This window comes from Rattus rattus, chromosome 2, assembly GCF_011064425.1.
Source record: "Rattus rattus isolate New Zealand chromosome 2, Rrattus_CSIRO_v1, whole genome shotgun sequence".
Lineage (NCBI taxonomy): Eukaryota > Metazoa > Chordata > Mammalia > Rodentia > Muridae > Rattus > Rattus rattus.
The window spans coordinates 97,386,345-97,405,836 of record NC_046155.1 but is presented as its reverse complement, the minus strand read 5'-3'; the positions used below and the strand labels follow the sequence as shown (position 1 = coordinate 97,405,836).

Here is a 19,492-nt window from a genome sequence, read left to right as displayed (position 1 = left end):
TCCTGTCTGGGGACCCCAACATCCCTTCAAAGGCCCATGCTCTGAAGACTCCCACTGGGTCTCAGCTCTAAAGTTTGTCAAGCATCCCAGCAGTGCTATGCCAAGGTCCAAGCCATTGACACACAGGTCTTTGGAGATGTTCTAGGCCTGGTATCTGGTTCCCTTCAGTTCTGGGTCCAGCTGCCACTCAGGTTTAGTCAATTTATAAACAACACAGTGTCAAGGCTAGGGATGTGGCTCAGTGGTAAAGCTCTTACCTAGCTTGCATGAAGCCAGTGGGTTCAGTCCCAGGAGAGAGAGGGAGGGAAGAGTGAAGGAGGGAAGGAAGGGGAGAGAGAAAGAGAGAGGGAGAGAGACAGACCAAACAACCCAAAACATCTGTTGTTCAGCAGGTGGTGCACTGCTATGATCACAGTACTTGGAGCTTTTCAATTCTCCTTTGCAGTAATGGTATTCAGAGATGTTGCTAGCAAATCACAAGTAGTTAGGAGATAATAAAATGTTCTGGTTTATTACGATATGGCATGTAAGGTGAAGATGAGAGCGTTTGTGGCTCCTCAGAGGGTCTGGGATTGTAGATAGCACTGGAGGGTTGAGGCCCCGCATGTGTTTAGTGAAATTTGATTAGAATGAGAGGAACAAGAGGACCTCGATACATAAAGGAGCATGGGTTAAGTTTCTAAGAAAGGATGCGACAGGAGAAAGGAGAAGTCAGAGTTCTGCCTTAGAAATGCCAAGTTCTGGCTTACGGTAGTCTCTGCCTGGGATCAGCATGTCCGTGCTAAATGTGTCTTAGTGCCTTGAGCCTTCTGCAGGAGTTGTCTAGAGCTTGATAGTAGAACTGGAACTTTTGATTTCAGAATCGGAAGTTGATTTACAGGCAGGAGAAGGAAACTGCTTTTTCTACTGTGACAGTAGCTGTGGGGCAGTGAATGAAAGGCGTCAGAGGAAGAGCCATATGCCTGCGATGCTAGGAGGACAGTGGGTAGACCTGGCTGGCTGGTTATAAGGGGGTAGAACACGTGAAACCTGAAAGGCCAAGAGGCCTTAAGGTTTTGAGGCAGGGTGTCTCGGGGGCAAACTTGGTGCATCCATCTAGGGATCAGGCCCACTAACAGTGAAGTGAGTAGTCCCTTTGCTTTGATCCAGGCTTTCTCATTAAAAATAAGTCTGGATGCTGTAAATCTCTGCTTCCATAGAAAATATGCCTTTGGAGTACCTGGCAACAGTTAAAATCAGGGTTCTGCTTGAGTAGGTCAGTGCTGTGGGAGGACCCGAGGTTCTTCATGTTGAACACATTCCCTGGTAGTGCAGGGTCCCCAGGCTTAGATGACCTTCAGAGTCCTCTCAGCTCCGCAGTTCTAGAATTTTGGTCATGGACTATTTCCGTATCTGAAGTCTGTTTTCCTTCTCCTTTCTCATTTGTGTAAAGGTAGATGAATGCTAATCTGTCTCTTCCTTCAGCCCCAGGTCAGTTTACCTTTCTCGCTGACAGCCACGCCCCCTCGCTGGATCTATCAGTTCATTTTCATAACGTTGTTCACTGTTTTTGCAGAACTTTCACAGCGGTTGCTTTATTCTCCAACAAGTCACATAGGAACGGGGATGGAAATGTCTACATTCTGTGGGAAGGGTCGCAGCCAGGGACTTGCTCACTAGTGAGGATAGAGCATCCCTGAAGTTCAGGGCTACTGTAGCTAGAGCTCCTTTAACCGTGTCACTCTTCTGAGGGAATGGCTGCTGCATATGTCTGCATTTAAAGATTTACTGCAAGGGGGCTGGAGAGATGACCCAGCAGTTAAGGGCACTGGCTACTCTTCTGGAGGACCTGGGTTCAGTTCCCAGCCCCCAAAGGGCAGCTCACAACTGTCTGTAACTCCAAGATCTAACGCCCTCACACAGATACACATGCAGGCAAAACACAAATGCATGTAAAATAAAATAAAAAAAAAAGATTTATTGTCCCCCCTCTTTTTCTTTTTCCAAGACACGGTTTCTCTGTTCAGCCTGACTGTCTACTCTATCTGTATACTAGTCTGGCCTCCAACTCACAGAGATCCACCTGCCTTAGCCTCCCCAGTGCTGGGATTAAAGGCGAGTGCCACCCAATTCGAATTTGTCTTTTTTTTTTTTATGTAAACTTATTTTTCATTTAAAAAGTAGGGAATATATTCCATGCTTTCTCATGTAAAATGTGTATAGTATAAGATTTTGTGTAATGCATAAGGATACAGTGTGTAGTCCATCCCCCTCCTGGGGCAAGTAGTGTTATCGTTTGTACTATGGCCTCTCCAGGAATTACATCATTGTCTTCTTTTCTATCTTCAAAGTGCATATGACAACACAGGCACCATACAAACCACTGAGAGACTAACAGTGTCTTGACTCCTGTTTCATTGACACCACATTATTTATTCGTCATGGCTATGCAGTATTCTTCACTATAGGATTCATAACTTAACTTGTGGTGGATATGTTTGAAGTTCTTTACAGTTTTTCTCTGATACCAGCCATACTTTATTCTATTTGTGTTGGTTAGCTTTGTGTTACTGTAGCATACTGTAACATACAAAGAGGAGGGAAATGTTCTGCATCACGGATTTTGAGATCTCAGTCTGGTCAGGGAGCTTTCCGTCCTGTGGTGATGCTGCAGATCATGGCAGGGAGCACTTCCTGTAGGAAAGAGCCACTCACCTGGAGACCCAAAAGAGGAAGGGCTTGCCCTGGGGGTTCCTCTGCCTTCTAAAAGCGGCACTCAAGGGAATAAGTCTGTAGACCTTGAGCCTGGACTGTATGGTGAGTTCAAGACCAGTGTAAGACATTGTCTGCTTCCAACCACTGCAAAAGAAGATTCGAAATCAGTGTATCATATTGCATATCTGCAAGTCTATTTTTAGAAGTGGGATTGTGTGTTGAAGGATTTGTGCATTTGTTGTCTAGATGTCGCCAGTTGTCGTATGTGTAGGCTTTTGCCAGTTTCATGGCTATTGGCCAAGTGTCTGCCTTGCCAGTGTTTTGCCTGTGAATGGTATTGCCCCTTTGACCTGCGCCAGCTCTCTGAAGCTTCACTGCATTCACTGTGTGCATGAGGTCTTTCTACATTAAGTTCTCTTGTATTTCCTCTGTGAGTTACTTGTTTACATTCTTTCCCATTTATCGGAATTTTCTTGGGAATTTCTAGGAACACCTCTGTGTCAGTGAAGTTGCTTTTGTTGTGTTAATTTATTTTTTCAGCTTCTCTTTTCCTTTGACTTTGCACTTGGCCGTTTTACTACATAAAGTTGCTTTTTTTTTTTTTTTTTTTTTGGGTTCTTTTTGAGACAGGGTCTCAACTCTGTAGCCTAGGCTAGCCTTGAACTCAATGTGTATCCCAGGTTGGCCTCTAACTCATGGTAATCCTCCTGTTTCAACCCTCTTAAGTGTTGGGATGATAGGTGTGAGCTGCCATGTTCTGTTATCATGTATAATTTTAAAGTGTTAAACATTTTTCTCCTTTTTTGAACTTCTTAAATTTTATTTACTAGCTTGTGTGTGTGTGTGTGTGTGTGTGTGTGTGCGTGTGTGCACGTGTGTGTGCAGATGTGAGCATGCCACAGCACACTAGTAGCAGTTAAGCAGTTATTAGACCACTTTGGAGTGTTGGTCCCCCACCCCCACCCCCCAGGTCTGAAGGGTGGAACTCAGTTTGTCAGGCTTGTGTGACAAGCGATTTTGCACACTGAATATTTCTTTGGGCTTTAAAACATTTTTTATGTAGTACCTTATTTTTCTTTTATTGCATCTGAATTTTGTTTCATCCTTAGATCTTTGTATCTTTGTTCTTTGAATAGGTCTTAGGCTTTCTATTGCTGTAAAGAGACAGACACTATGACCACAGTAGCATATTTAATTGGGGTTAGGTTACAGTTCAGAGGTTCAGTCCATTTCCATCATGGTGGGAACCATGGCAGCATGGAGGCAGACGTGGTGCTGGAGAAGGAGCCGAGAGTCCTGCCTCCTGATCTGAAGGCAGCAGAAGGAGACTGTGCCACACTAGGCCTACCTCGAGCATAGGAGACCCCAAGCCTGCTCCTCAGTTCCTCCTCACACACTTCCTCCAACAAGGCCACACCTTCTAATACCTCCCCATGGGCCATTCCCATTCAGAGCACCACATTCCATTCCCTGGCTCCCCATGGCTTATAGCCATAACATAATGCAGAAATGCATCCAGTCCAACTTCAAAAGTCCTCATGGTCTGTAATAGTCTCAAACCTGTTTAAATGTCCAAAGTTCAAAGTCTGTTATGAGATTCATGCAATCTCTTAACTGTATCTCTGTAAATTAAAACAACAAAAACCAGATCACTTATTTTCAACATATAATGGCACTGGATACGCCATTGCCATTCCAAAATGTAGGGAAGGGAGGAAATAGGGGACTAAAGCAAGACTAAAAACCAGCTGGGCAAACTCCAAACTCTGCATCTCCATGTCTGATGTCAAAGCGCTCTTCAGATCTCCAACTCCTTCCAGCTTTGTTGACTGCAAGACACTTCTTTCTCTTGGGCTGGTTCCACTCCTTGTTAGCAGTTCCCCTTGACAAGTATCCCACTGTTCCAGCATCTTTAACGTTTTGGGGTCTCCAAGGCAATCCAGGCTTTACCTTCACAGCTTCTCACAATGACTTCTCTGGGCTTCCATGCAGGGACACCTGGGATGTATGCCTAGCATCAGAAGCTAGCTAGCTTTCTTTCTTTCTTTCTTTCTTTCTTTCTTTCTTTCTTTCTTTCTTTCTTTCTTTCTTTCTTTCTCTCTTTTTTTCTCTCTTCTTTCTTTCTTTCTTTCTTTCTCTTTTCCTTCCTTCCTTCCTTTTTTTCTTCTTTCTTTCTTTTCTAAAGATTTATTTATTTATTTTATGTATATGAGTACACTATATTCATCTTCAGACACACCAGAAGAAGGCATCAGATCTTATTACAGATGGTTGTGAGCCACCATGTGGTTGCTGGGAATTGAACTCAGGACCTCTGGAAGAGCAGTCAGTGCTCTTAACCTCTAAGCCATCCCTCCAGCCCCCAGAAGCTTTCTTTAGTTGCAGAAAAAGATTCTATAACTTTCTTCTCCCTATAATATTCTTCTACCCTTGACTCTAAAGGCACAACCACCTGGCTGAAGCTGCCAAACTAAACCAAAACAAAGTACAGTATATTGATATCACAGTTAATAATAATGTACCAGAAATTAATTTTTTATAATTTTTATGTTTATTTATTTATGTATATGAGTGTTCTTTGGCTGTGTGTACCATATGTATGTCTGGTGGATCCTCTGGAACTGGAGTTATGGATGGTTATGAACAATTATCTGGGTGCTGGGAACCAAGTCCTCTGCAAGAACAACAAATGCTTTTAACCGCTAAGCCATCTCTTTAGCCCCTGAGAAATTCTGTTTTTATTTTTGTTTTTGAGATGGAGTCTTGCTATGTAGCCCTGACTGGTCTGGAACTCACAGATCAGCCTGCCTCTGTGATTAAAGGTGTAGACCACCACGCTTGCTCTACCCTCACCAGAAATTCTTATCCTATCTAATGGAGCATTTAAATATTTCCATAAAGTATGTCTGCCACCACTGCCTAGCATGAATGTTTTGTTTGCCTTTGCTTTTTCAAGACAGGATTTCTCTGTGTAGCCCTGGCTGTCCTGAGTCTCTCTCTGTAGACCAGGCTAGACTCAAACACACAGAGATTCACCTACCTCTGCCTCTTTAGCCCTGAGTTTAAAGGTGTGCACTACCACACCTGGCTAATGCTGGCTAGTTTTTTGTCAGCATGACACAAGCTAGACTCATCTGGGAATGAAAATACCATTATCAGATTGGTCTGTAGGCAACTCTGGGATATTTTCTTGATTAATAACTGATGTGGGAGGGTCTACTCTATTGTCTCAGATCATGGCAACTCTTACAGAGGAAAACATTTAATTGGGGGCTGGCTTACAGTTCAAAGGCTTAGTCCATTATCATCATGGTGGGAAACATGGTGGCATGCAGGCAGACATAGTATTGGAGAAGTAGCTGAAAGTTCTACATCCAGGTCCAAAGGCAGCAGCAAGAGTGACACTGGGCCTGGCTTGAACATCTCACATCCCAAAGCCTTTCCCTCAGTGACACACTTCCTCTGACAAGGCCACACCTCCCAATAGTGCCTCTCCTTGAGCCTGTGGGGGACATTTTCATTCAAACTTCCACACCTCTTGTGGATGGCGCAGTAATAGAAAAATACTTTAAAAATCCCAGCATGAGATTCCTTCCTGCCCTAATGGTTCATGTCCCGAATGAAAGACACACACACCACCGTGTATATTTTTATATACATCTTACAGCACAGTAGCCAGGCAGCTGCCTACCATCCATGCTGTTAGGATCCACTTTCCTACTGATAACTCCGAGTTACTGCTTTCTAATTTCTATGTTCCATCTGGGCTGCTCTTAACTCCAATTGTCCGGCCACCATGTTTTTACAGCTTGGCTATCCCATTTCATCTCTCCTCCCTCCTGCACATTCTTCCTCTTCCGTGGGAGCTCTGCTTCTCTTCCTCTCCTGGAGGTCCCAGGCCCAGGAAACCTAAACCCCTCCTATGTGTCTTCTCCCCAGCTATTGACTGCTGGCATTTTATTTACCAATCAGAATTAACTGGGGGCAGGGTCCCTCCCTGTCTTTCAGGAAGACTCTCTAGTCTTTGGGGGAAACAGTGTGTGTGGGTGGGTGGAATCAAAATTAACATTATAATACAGGCAGCTTTAGGCCAACTCACTATATTGTGCCCCCTCTAGGAAGTTCTCCTGGGAGATATGTATGCAAACTGAGCAAGCCTTGGGGAGCAAGCTAGTAAGCGGCTGTTCTTCCGTGCTCTCTAGTTCAGTGCTTGCCTTCAGGTTCTTGCTTTAGTCCTGCTATGACTTACTTCAGTGAAGGACGGTGGTGGAAGTGTAGGTTCCCAAGTTGCTTTTGTTTATCCTAGCAACAGAAAGCAAGTGCAGGGCGGCTGCTGTGTGTGAGTGTGAGTGCTTTCGAATGGCTACTCTATTGCTCTAATATTTTACTGACTAGTTCTCATTTCTCTAGAAATTGTCTTTAATTCTGTTTTCTTTTTTAAAAATAATTTTCTTTATTCTCAAACATTGAATTTGTCACCCTGTTAAAGTTAAAGTCTTTAGACTTTCAGTTCTTATTAGTAGTATTTTAGAATTTTTTTTGTTTTGGAAATTTCCATATAATTAATATGTGTGTGTGTGTGTGTGTATTTAAATAAAGTTGTTACAGCTGTGTGCCATCATGCCTGCCTGCTTAGCTTAGGCTGGTCTTCCTTGCTTGCTTGTTCCTTCCAAGCATTCTGAGAGAAGTCCTTGCTGTTCTAGAACTTGCTGTTGCATATGCTGTCCTCCAACTCGGCTCTCCTCCTCATGAGGGCTGGGACTCTGGGGTTATAAGTGTGAGTGTTGCACTTGGGTTCACGTTTCCATTCCTTAGTAGGATTACAAACTGAAATGAGGGAGCACCCTGCTCTGTTCCCCACAGTGCCTAAGCCCTGTGTGTGCAGGAAGTGTCAGTGAGAGAGAAGAACCCGAGCTAGAGAGGGGGAGAGAGGTGGCCTGTTCCTCAGAGCCAAGGCTGAAGGTGAACAGGGCAGAGGTAAGAGAGCAAAGAAATGCCAGACGTCAGAGGTCTGCATTGTCTTTGCTATGGAGAAGCCTGTTTCATAATTTAGTAGTGCTCAGAAAATGACTTCATTAAATTAATTCTTGGGCTATTTGGAGTTGAAGAGCAGAGTTAATATTCAAGGTTTCAGGTGGGAAGATGTATAACTTGTGCTGGAGAAAGCTCTTAGTTACAAGCAAGAACTGTCAAGGGTTTCCTGGGAGTGAGTGTTGTTGGGTTAAGTCTGTGACATTGACTCTTGGCATCATTTGCTTAGGGCCAGGGGGCCCACGCCCTCGTTGTGAAAGCATTCATTTCTCAGAACTTTCCCAGGGAGTCTTTCTGGTGGGATCAGAAGGTGGGCATGGGAGTGGGAGGTTTGGAGGGGAAACGGAGGTGTGTGTGGCAGGGTGTTGCAGTACCACCGGGGCTTCTCTGAAAAGTCTAACTTGATAGCCAGCTTAAGTCCCCGGTTCAGTGACTATTTTTTGCGAAAACAAAATTTTCTTTGAAGTTTCATTTTCTTGTCCTCCATAAAGCTAAAACAAAATAACAGGAATCTGAATTTACCTGAAATAACCTGGGTCTTAGCTCCTTACCTGACAGTGAGCATGGTCCTAGATGGAGAATAAATGGCTGAACTAAAAAGGAATGAATCGAGGGGGGCAGGGTAAGGCCAGAGACAGCAGGCATCCAGGACCAGTGTGAGGACGGTCCTGATTCAGATGCTCTGAAACATCTTACCACATCTGCACCAGCAGCCGGCACACCAGCAGCAGCAGGTTTCTCTAATAACCAGTAAGCTAAACATAGCATTTAAAGGGTCATAAGCAAACTCAGAAGAAAATTCAGAGGGGCTGGAAAGCTTGTCAGTATTCACGCCATGACCCTTTCGTGTCTGTTATCCAGGGAATATAATTAGATTTCTTTCTATGAAGAGTTAATATTTTCCCTCCTTGGAATTTCATACCCATACTTAGTGACTTTTTAAAAATGATATGTTTTCTGTTGTGTGAGTGTATTACTATTTAAGAGTGTTTATAAAGGTTTTGCTTTTTTAATAGTACTGGAACATGTCGGTAATTGCTAAGTTGTCCTTGCTCCAGGTGAACAGTCATATTTTCTCCAATTTTGGTTTCCTTACTTATTATGTCAGAGGCCAAAATAGCTTTAGTCAGTTAGAGCTCTTTAGTTACCCATATCTGTGTAATAAGAGCAACAACAAAAAATCAGTGGCATAAAACGTTGATTTTGCTCCTAAATCTGCACTTTGGCCCAGGCTTTGTGGAAATAACTTGAGTCCAATGATTGTCATGGCCACCAGTCTGGATGTTATCTGAGATCAGCTGTGAAGAACCCAGGACGGTCCCTCCATGTAGCTGCTTGTCCTCTGCTATATGATCTCGGGACTCCCAAAAAGAGTATCCAAAAGGGTGGGGGGAGCTATAGTGTAACTGTTTATGATTTTCAGCCATCATAATCACTTAGAATTCTTTGGGCTGTAGTGACAGACCTGCCCCATGTGATGGGGCTGGGAACATACAGCACACCTTTTCATTGTGTAGCAGCATCACTCTGCACTCAAGAGAACATGGCCACGGGATGCATCAGGGGAGCATGGTAGCAGGGGTGCATGGCAGAGGCTGTTCATCTCATGACAGACAGGAAGCTGAGAGAACTAGAGCTGAGACAGTGACAAGATACCTCTAAGGAAGTGACCTAGTGGCCTATTTTACGCTTTACCTTCTAAAGTTCTCAGAATCACTTAGAGTGTGACACTAGCTGGGGACCAAGCCTTAAGTACCTCTTTGGGGACACTTCATATCCAAATCATAGCAGGAGCCATCAAAGTTGTCTGTAGGGTGGTTTTGTTTGGTGGAGACTTGTGAGTGATCACATTTAAGGCCCATATAGTACTTTTGTTTTTTATATAAGAACACATGAAGTGGGGTGGTGGATGAAAATGGTCATCTTTTGGTCCTCAGCCTCCCTCTAGGGATGAGGCACAAGAGAAGGATGCCTCTGTTCTTATGGGCACTGTTATGTCTGGGGATCCAGAACACTTCAGGTGCATGCCTGCAGGGGAAGATGGCACGTGGGATGGACAGAGACCCAGAGGGGTATGCCACCGCCGACAGTTGCTTTCTGTTTCCGTTAGTCTAGGTGTGACTTGGCCGACTGCAGAGGTTCCAAGTTATTACATAGCGGAAATGAGTATATTTAGAAACATTTATTTGAGCTAGGCTTGGTGTCTTGTGACTGTGGGCTTAGAACTTGAGAAGCTGAGGCAGGAAGATCTAAGCCCAGGATATGGAGACCCACCTGTTTAATATAAAGAGACCTTGGCTCAAAACCAGATCACCAGAACAAATCAAACCAAATCAAATTATTTCTTTGTACTTTGCTACTAAGTATGCGGTGGAATTAACAGCAACGACAACAACAACAAACACTGTCTTTCTGTCTGTCTGCAGTAGTGGAGCTGTAATCCAGACTTTGAGTTGGCAAAGTTTGTTAGGGAGGTAAGTATGTGCTCTATTCCTGAGCCCTGGATAAATTAGTTAGCAGTTACTGTAGTAAGTCCTTTCCAAAGCTGTGGTCTTTGGCTGATTTATAGGGATAGACCAACACTTTCCATTGTAATTACCACTGTTGCTATGCTCCATCCGAGGCAAGTGTGTTAGCAGGATTGAATCCTAGCCTTGACTCTGCTGTCCCCCCTTTATTCTCCAGTTGCGTTGTAGTGGAGGGTCACAGCCAGCCAGCATCTCTGGTCCTGCACCCTTCCCGGCTTCAGGGCTAGTGCAGTAGCTGGAGTGATCCCCTACAGCCCCAGGCATTTATTTACTTATTTTAGTGCTGGGAATGAAACCAAGGATCTTATGCATACTGGGCTATTACCCTGCCACTGAGCTACTGCCCCAGCCCTCTGGATTGGTCCTTGAAGAGGTCAGCTTGCAGAAGCTTCAAAACCAATGGTGGGTGTTTTCCATTGGCATTCATGCAGCAAATGAAATGGGATTGTTGTCTGTGGATGATTCTTGTCAGTGTAAACCAGCAGTTTACTGCATTTGCTATGGCTCCTGTGTAGAAGTCAGAGACAACCTCAGAGAGTCGCTTCTCTCTTTACGGTGCAGGTTCCCAGTACTGAATTCAGATTGTCCGTCTTGGTGGCAAGTGCCTTTACCACTGAGCCATCTCACCACCTCCCAGTTAGAAGTTTTCAATGAAGGAGTTAATGAAACAGGTAGCAGGAAGTAGCTACAGTCTAGGGTGTGAAAGGAAAACACGGTGTTAGTAAGCCTGAGCCCTTGAGAGGTTCGTAAACATATCTGGAGCTTTTCATAGTTAAGGATTGGGGAAGCCTACTAGACAATGGCCTTTTTTCTCAAGGAATTGTAATCTGTACACAGGTAGAAAGCTTGGGTTGGCGTGTGCATGGACAAAGATGTAGGCCCTGTTGGCTGCCTGCCTGCATAGCTGAACGTGGGTATTCCCAGCTGTCAGCTGGAAGGAAGGGTAGGAAGGGTATTCAACAGTGAGCCCTAGGTGCTTATTAAAATTTATTTTATTATTTTGAGTGTGTGTGTGTGTGTGTGTGTGTGTGTGAGAGAGAGAGAGACAGAGACAGAGACAGAAAGAGACAGAGAGAAAGAGAGATGTGTGTGTGTGTGTGTGTGTGTGTGTGTGTGTGTGTGAGAGAGAGAGAGAGAGAGAGAGAGAGAGAGAGTGGAGGATGTGTGTGGGTGTGGGTGTGTGTCAGGCCAGAGAGACCAGCTTTGTGGAATTGATTCTCTCCTCCCTGCCTTTGTGTGACTAGGGGCTGAACTCAGGTTGTCAGGCTTGTTCATCAAGCATTTTATCCACTGGGCCATCTTGCTGGCCTCCACTGTCCCAAGAGGATTCGCTTTGAGGGTGAACACAGCGCTAGTGTTTCTTTCTTTTCCTTTGAGAAACTGTCCTGAGAGGTAACCCTGGCTGGCCTAGAACCTGATAGCAGAAGATTGGCCTTGGGCATGCGGCGATCCTGTCTAACTTTTGTCTCCTAAGGGCTGGGGTTGTAGGTGTTTGCCACTGTGCCTGGTTCTGCCACTGTTGTCTCTGCTATGGCATGATTGGGCTAGCTCTTCAGCCTCTCTTCTGTGTTTTTGCTGAAGCTCTACTTTGGAGCTTTTGTGTTTCTAAGGCAGTGACTCCACATAACTCAAGTATCCTGGTTAGTGGCATTGAAGGAACTTCGTCTTGATTAGCAGATGGAGGCCGGCTGGAGTAAATGAGTTACTACTTTTTAGATTTGTTTTTTTCTGTCTATGTCCTCTTGTAGTTGTACAAAAGATCTGGCTTCTAGGTTGAACCAGCAATAGGACATATATTTATCCTAACTATCTGAAGCCTTTTGGGCGAGGGGAATCACCTTTCTGTTTAGTTTATGTCCTGGGGATACACATCCTCTTTTGTAGGTGTTTTTCACTTACATAATATTTCAGGGGCTGAGAAGATGAATTAGTTGGTACAGTGCTTGCCACATGAGCATGAGGTTCTGACTGGGTTCCCAGCAACCATGCAAAAAGCTAGGTGTGGTGGCCTGTCCCTGTGGGAGTGTGCTTCAACTGTCTCATCTTTGGGAAGATGGAGACAGGCAGATCCCTTGGAATAAGATGAAGAAGTGGTTGAGGAAGACACTCAACATTGAGCTCCACTGCATACACCCACACATGCACACACAGACATGTACATACATAGAACAGAGGTATCTCCTATCTGTTTCCATTCCGTGCCTGTAACTGCTCTTTGAGTGAGATGAGGAAAGTGTACTTCTCGTGTGGCGGAGAGCGTGCCGAGGCACAAATAGGAGACTGGGTTATGTCATGGGCTCAACAAGAAGTGGCTGGGACAACCTGTCAGGTTCCAGTTTTTTGAAATACTGCTTTCCAAACACAGAGGAATAAAACCTGAATGCCTGTTTACCTGTGATTATGCTTTAGCGGCGTCTTCGTCATCTCCGGAACATTGCTGCTCGGAACATTGTTAACAGAAATGGCCATCAGCTTCTGGATACCTACTTCACTCTTCATTTGTGTGATAACGAGAAGATCTGTAAAGGTAAGGGACCTGGAGTCACATTTGTATGCTTGAAACCGGAGCAGCTTGCAGTGTCTTCTACTGCTTACTAGACAGCTCAGACGTGCTTTCTGAGAACATCTCAAGAGCTGTATGCTGGAGACATGGAGGGCGGGTAGTGTTCTAGGGTATAGCCTTTCTTTGGTAAGTTTGTCCCCCTTTTATCAAGGTTACTGTTACTATTCCAGTTGCTAAGTAAGTTTGTTTCCCCTTAATGAATGGTCCAGTTACTATTCCAGTCCCTGGCATTTAAAACAAATGATGGGAGTTTAGTATTCTTTAACATATTTCCCTTTGTGGTGACCAAGGTTATGAAAACAAGTTTGTATCTTCCTATACTTAGATTTATGTATATAGGGTCATTTTTAGAAGAATGGCCTGGTTTCTTCCAGGTCAGTTTTGTTTTATTAGATTTATTAATTTTATTTTACATTTGACCTGAATGTATGTATGTACATATGTGTGCTTGGTGCCCTTGGAGGTCAGAAGAGGGCATCAGATCTCTTGGAACTGGTGTTACAGATGCTTGTAAACCACCATGTGGGTGCTGGGGGTTGAAATTTTGTTCTCTGCAAGAACAGCAAGTGCTCTTCACCACTGAGCCATCTCTCCAGCCTCCAATTTAGACTTATATATTACATTGTGGATTCTTCTAGAAGTGGCAGTTTAAAAGGAGATCAACTATTTGATTCAAGATCACAGTCATCTTTGGGACACACATTGAGAAGCAAGAAGACCAGGGTTCAGTGTTGTTCCTCCCATTGGCTTGGGATTAAAAAAACAGAAGGACAGTTGCTCTGTCTCAGTTGCTCTGTCTCAGTTGCTCTGTCTCAGTTGCTCTGTCTCAGTTGCTCTGTCTCAGTTAAATGAAAAGAAGAAATAAAAAGGAAAGGGCATGGCAGCTCCTAGGTATGGTGCAGGAGAAGGTTTATTGTAGATAAAAGGGAGAGAACAGCCAGAGACAGGGATATCTGGGAGAGTCCAGAGTGGAGGTGACCCTGAGCAGGGGCCATATGAGGAGAAGGAGGGGAGAGAGGAGAGCCAGACCAAGAGGCCTGGAGGGTAAAGGGTAGACGAAAAACGGTGAGGTTATCAAAGTGGTTGGAATAAATAGGGCAGACCAGCTGGAGAAGTTTAGAGTAGGGCGTGGGGTATGCCAGCCAGGAGGACTGTAATAGGGCTGAGGGGTACAGGGCTGAGGGATGCAGGGCTGAGGGATGCAGGGCTGAGGGATGCAGGGCTGAGGGGTGCAGGGCTGAGGGGTGAGGGGTGCAGGGCTGAGGGATGCAGGGCTGAGGGGTGCAGGGCTGAGGGGTGCAGGGCTGAGGGATGCAGGGCTGCAGGGCTGCAGGGTGCAGGGGAGGGATGCAGGGCTGAGGGTGCAGGGCTGATGCAGGGCTGAGGGATGCAGGGCTGAGGGTGCAGGGCTGAGGATGCAGGGCTGAGGGGTGCAGGGCTGAGGGATGCAGGGCTGAGGGATGCAGGGCTGAGGGGTGCAGGGCTGAGGGGTGCAGGGCTGAGGGGTGCAGGGCTGAGGGGTGCAGGGAGAACCTGGCAGGCAGCATCCATTTTGATATATTAAGTAGGTACCTTGGCAATGTGTCTCTGGTTTGAGACAGTGATAATCATGTCCTATAGAGTAGGTGAGATGGGTTTTTTGGAGGATCAACAGAGGAAAAAATGTGGTAATGTTTGGTAAAATGCCTTTATTAGACTATTCATGCAAACGAAAGGCAGGGAATACCATAATAAGGGTAGTGAACGCTTATTTTGAAAAAAGATTTTGACAACAAAGGATTGCTTCTTTTTTTTTTTTTTTTTTTGGATCTTTTTTTTGGAGCTGGGGACCAAACCCAGGGCCTTGCGCTTCCTAGGCAAGTGCTCTACCACTGAGCTAAATCCCCAACCCCAAAGGATTGCTTCTTGATAACAAGGAGACAGACTTGGCCATAGGAGAGTGATGCTTTATAAAAGTACAAGGGGACTATGTGTTAGGATGAGGTGTTTAATTTTAGTTGTACAGGTTAATTAGGTGAGCCAAAGGGGCTTTTGATTGCTGGACTTCAATACTTTGATAGCTAGACCTTAGTAGTCAGCGTCAGGAGGAAGAAGTGGCCAAATAAGGAAATAGACTCTGAGGGCTAGCTTTAGGAATGCAATCTACTCTACACTTTGTCTCTGTATTTCCTCCTGTGAGTATTTTGTTCTCTCTTCTAAGGACTAAAACATCCACACTTTGGTCTTCTTCTTGAGCTTCATGTGGTCTGTGGATTATATCTTGGGTAATCCTAGCTTTTGGGCTAATATCCACTTCTCAGTGAGTTGCATAACATGTGTGTGCTTTTGTGACTGGGTTACCTCACTCAGGATGATATTTTCTAGTTCCATCCATTTGCCTGTGAATTTTGTGAAGTCATTGCTTTTGATAGCTGAGTAGTACTCCATTATGTAAATGTACTACATTTTCTGTGTCTATTCCTCTGTTGAAGGGCATCTAGGTTCTTTCCAGCTTCTGGTTATTATAAATAAGGCTGCTATGAACATAGTGGAGTATGTGTTCTTGTTATATTTTGGAGCATCTTTTGGGTATATGCCCAGGAGTGGTATAGCTGGGTCTTTAGGTAGTACTATGCCCAATTTTCTGAGACTGATTTCCAGAATGTTTGTACCAGCGTACAATTCCACCAACAATGGAGGAGTGTTCATCTTTCTCCACATCCTCACCAGCATCTGTTGTCACCTGAGTTTTTGATCTTAGCCATTCTGACTGATGTGAGGTGGAATCTCAGAATTGTTTTGATTTGCATTTCCCTTATGACTAAAGATGTTGAACATTTCTTTAGGTGTTTCTCAGCCATTCGGCATTCCTCAGCTGTGAATTCTTTGTTTAGCTCTGAACCCCATTTTTTAATAGGGTTATTTGATTCTCTGGAGTCTAACTTCTTGAGTTCCTTGTATATATTGGATATCAGCTCTCTATCGGATGTAGGATTGGTAAAGATCTTTTCCCAATCTGTTGGTTGTTATTTTGTCCTGTTGACAATGTCCTTTGCCTTACAGAACCTTTTGCAATTTTATGAGGTCCAATTTGTCAATTCTTGATCTTAGAGCATGTGCCATTGGTGTTCTGTATAGGAAAGTTTCCCCTGTGCCAATGTGTTTGAAGCTTTTCCCTACTTTCTCTTCTATTAGTTTCAGTGTATTGAGTAGAGACTGAGGGAAAAGTCATTCAGAGACAGCCCGACCCGGGGATCCATCACATATACTATCATCAAACGCAGACAGTATTGTGGATGTCAAGAAGTGCATGCTGACAGCAGGCTGATACAGCTGTCTCCTGAGACAAATACAGAGGCAGGTGCTCTTAGCCAACCATTGAACTGAGAATGGGGTCCCTAATGGAGGAGTTAGAGAAAGGACTGAAGTAGCTGAAGGGGTTTGCAATACCATAGGAAGAACAACAATATCAACCAACCCCAGAGCTCCGAGAGACCAAACCACTAACCAAAGAGTACACATGGAGGGACCCATGGCTCCAGCCACATATGTAGCAGAGAATGTCCTTATTGGGCATCAATGAGAAGAGAGGCCCTTGGCCTTGTGAAGGCTCAATGCCCCCATGTAGGGGAATACCAGGGTGGGGAGATGGAAGGGAGTAGGTAGGTGGGTGGGGGAACACTCTCATAGAGGCAGGGGGAGGGAAGAAGAGATGGGGGAATTCCAGAAGGGAAATCAGGAAGAAAACATTTGAAATGTAAGTAAAGAAAATATCCAATAAAGAAAAGAAAATAAGTAGATTTGTCTTATGTTATAGTATTTACTTTCAGAGATGCCCTGTAAGGATTCCCTCTCCAGGGTGTCACAGCATAGTGGTTCTGCACCCTGGCTCCTGGGTCAGTGTATACCACCACCTGAGACAGAAACGTATTGCCTCAGAACTGTAAAGACAAAGTTTGATAACACTGGCTATGTTTTTAAATACATTAATGGACAATTATGAATAAAAGGATGATTTTACTAGGAAAAAAGAAGGAATGCAATCTGATGGTTTTCTGCAAGGCAGATGGGGTGGGAGAAGGGAAAGGCCTGCCGGAGCCTTGCTCACTTTGCTCAAGCTGGCTGGAATCCTTTTACTTAGTGTCTTCAGGGAGTTTGGAAAATGGTGGCCATTGTTATTGGAATTACAGTGCTAATTAGACTGGTTTCTAAATAGAGAAGCCACAGGACTGGCTAGTGACTGTGATGTAAAGATGGAAACAGAATGACTCTCTTTGCTCTTTTGTCTCTGGCTTCAATTTCTTTCCCCCTTCTGGCAGGCTTAGAGCTCACTGCCTTCTCCTGGCTGGCCCGGAACTCACTGCCACCTCCTGCCTCCCTAAGAGCTGGGATTAAAGGCCTGTGCTACCACACCTGACCTGGTGATTGCAGCCTTTTGAAAATCCTTAGATTTCTTGAGGTTACCAATGAGAAGACCATTAATGCATGTAGGGGATAGTAGTGGCAGGGCATGCCCACAGCCGGTCACTTCCTCAGAAACCACTTAGGACCGTGTTCCTGGTGCTTTGGTTAATTCATCAATACAATGAGATGGCTGGTAACTTTCAGTCGTAAATGAAATGTCTTTTGTGCTTTTGTAACTCATCACAGGAGCTAGGGGAGTCTATCTTGTAATCCTGGTTAATGTTACCTCATCTGGTCATAGCAGTCATCAATATGTCATGGTCCTTCTATGACCTTTGGTGCAGAATAGCCACGAAGGCTGATTGGCTCTCCTTCCTAAACCTCTTTGCTATCTTCTCCATCTCTCGGTTTTACAAGACTTTTTTTTTTAAAGATTATTAGAAATGCTGGCTTCTCAGTTATTCTTTTATTTCATCCGAATTCATAGTAGATCCCAAGAAGATAAGGGGATTTTTTTTTAACATCTTTTTAGTTTTCATAGGAGATTTAAATCAACCAAATAGTGTTGATACATGTTTGGAACAAAGCCTGTGTCAATGAGTGGAGACTCTTTAAATCTGTAGTTTTATTTCTGAATCAGGGTCTCGCCCTGTAGCACAGGCTGGTCTAGACCTTACTGTGTAGGCCAGTCTTGCCTCAAACTCCTTGTAGTCCTTGTCTCCCAAGTGTTTGAATCACCATACCCAGCTAGGGGGGTTATTTAATTTTTAAAAGGTTTATGTCTTAAAGTTGTGCATGTGTGTGTGTCTGGGGAATGTGTGACCAGGCAGTGCCGTTGTTTCAGAAGCAAGAAGAAGATGTGGGATCTCCTGGAGTTGGAGTTAGTGGACGCTGTGAGTAGTCTGACTGCTGCTGGAAGCTGCAAGAGCAGTGTGTGCCCGTAGCTGCTGAGCCATCTCTCCACACTCTCCCTCTGGTTTGATTTAGCCATAGTTATTTTCTCTCCTGGGAAGTACTCAGGGCCTGTCCTCTACCAGCTAGCATGAATCCATCAGGGGCAGAGCTGTGATTGCTCTCACCCAGATGGCCTTTCCTCTGAGGTCATGTCCTCTATCCAGTAGCCTGCTCTGTGTCCCCTTTGGAGTCAGTAGGTGACTTAAACTTGGTATGTTCACGACTGAGTCTGATGTGTCAGCCTTAGGCATTCCTGTCAGATAATGACTACTCCATTTCCGGGGCTAAAATTCAGGGGTCATTCTGGATTGTCTTCTCTCTCCTAGTTCCCACATCCAGCCTTTAGCAAATACTTTCCTGGTGACTTCTTGTACCTCTGTGCCACTGTCCTCCCTTGCATGGATGGCAGAAGGGCCCCCTGACAGACTGTCCACGCATGACCTCCCTCCCAGCCGGTCTTCAACCCAGACTCCTTGCAAATGAAAGATCATGTTATCTGTCTCCAAAAATGCTCCTGTGCTTTCTTAGCTCATTCCAAATAAGGCCATGATCCTTATGTCCTGTGCCACTGCTCACAACTTCCTGCTGCTCTTCAGCGTTTTCTGGTAGTGAATATAGAAACGATCCCCTGAAGGCCTGGTTCTTCTGCTTTCTCTGCTCCAGCCACACCGTGTCTTGACTGTCTCCTTTTCTTCCATGTAACTAATGACCTGCACTTTGGCCTGAACACCTTCCTCCAGGTACTGGGCTGACAAGCAAGTCCTTCCACATTCCCTCTGGCCTTTTCTCCACATGCTTCTCAGAGCTGCTCTTCCTCAGAGCCACTCTAGTTGTTGCTTTTTTTTTTTTTGATTCTTCCCCCAAATTATTTAGGCTTACCCGGGATTGGTATGTTGAGTTAATGTCTCTTCCTTCCTGTAGAAGTGAGCTCCACAGAAACAAGACATTTTTACATCACTTGTAACCAGAGGATGCTGGGTGCATCTTCTTTCTCCTCCCCTTCTCTCCATTTATTTTTAGCTTAATTTTTTGGGTAGGTAATGCGGTCTGTGCTTCAAAATATAACTGGAGGTTTGCATTGAAGCCACCTTTCATCTGTGTCCCTGCCCTGGGAACTGCTGTTATCTCTGTTTCCTGTTTGTCTTTCCTGAATTATTTACAGAAACAGAAGAAAGATAAGATGTTCTTCCTCTATTCCCAGCAGTTCCCTCACACAGATGTCATGTGTTCACAGATACTGTGTGCTTGGCTGTTCTCACTTAGTATGCCTTAGAGGATGTCTCTGATGAGCATTGAGCTGCTCCTTAGTGCCTTTAGTTGGCCCTGCAGTGGACTTTTA

At 44.7% G+C, this 19,492-nt stretch overlaps 1 protein-coding gene across 1 annotated transcript in view; it reads left to right on the top strand.

Annotated features, from left to right (window-relative positions):
• Uvrag (UV radiation resistance associated) overlaps positions 1-19,492 on the top strand; it is a 257,601-nt gene that overhangs the window by 11,778 nt on the left and 226,331 nt on the right. The window contains exon 2 of the mRNA XM_032893006.1: positions 12,663-12,780. Coding sequence (XP_032748897.1) covers positions 12,663-12,780 — 118 coding nt within the window. The remainder of the gene's footprint in view (positions 1-12,662; positions 12,781-19,492) is intronic.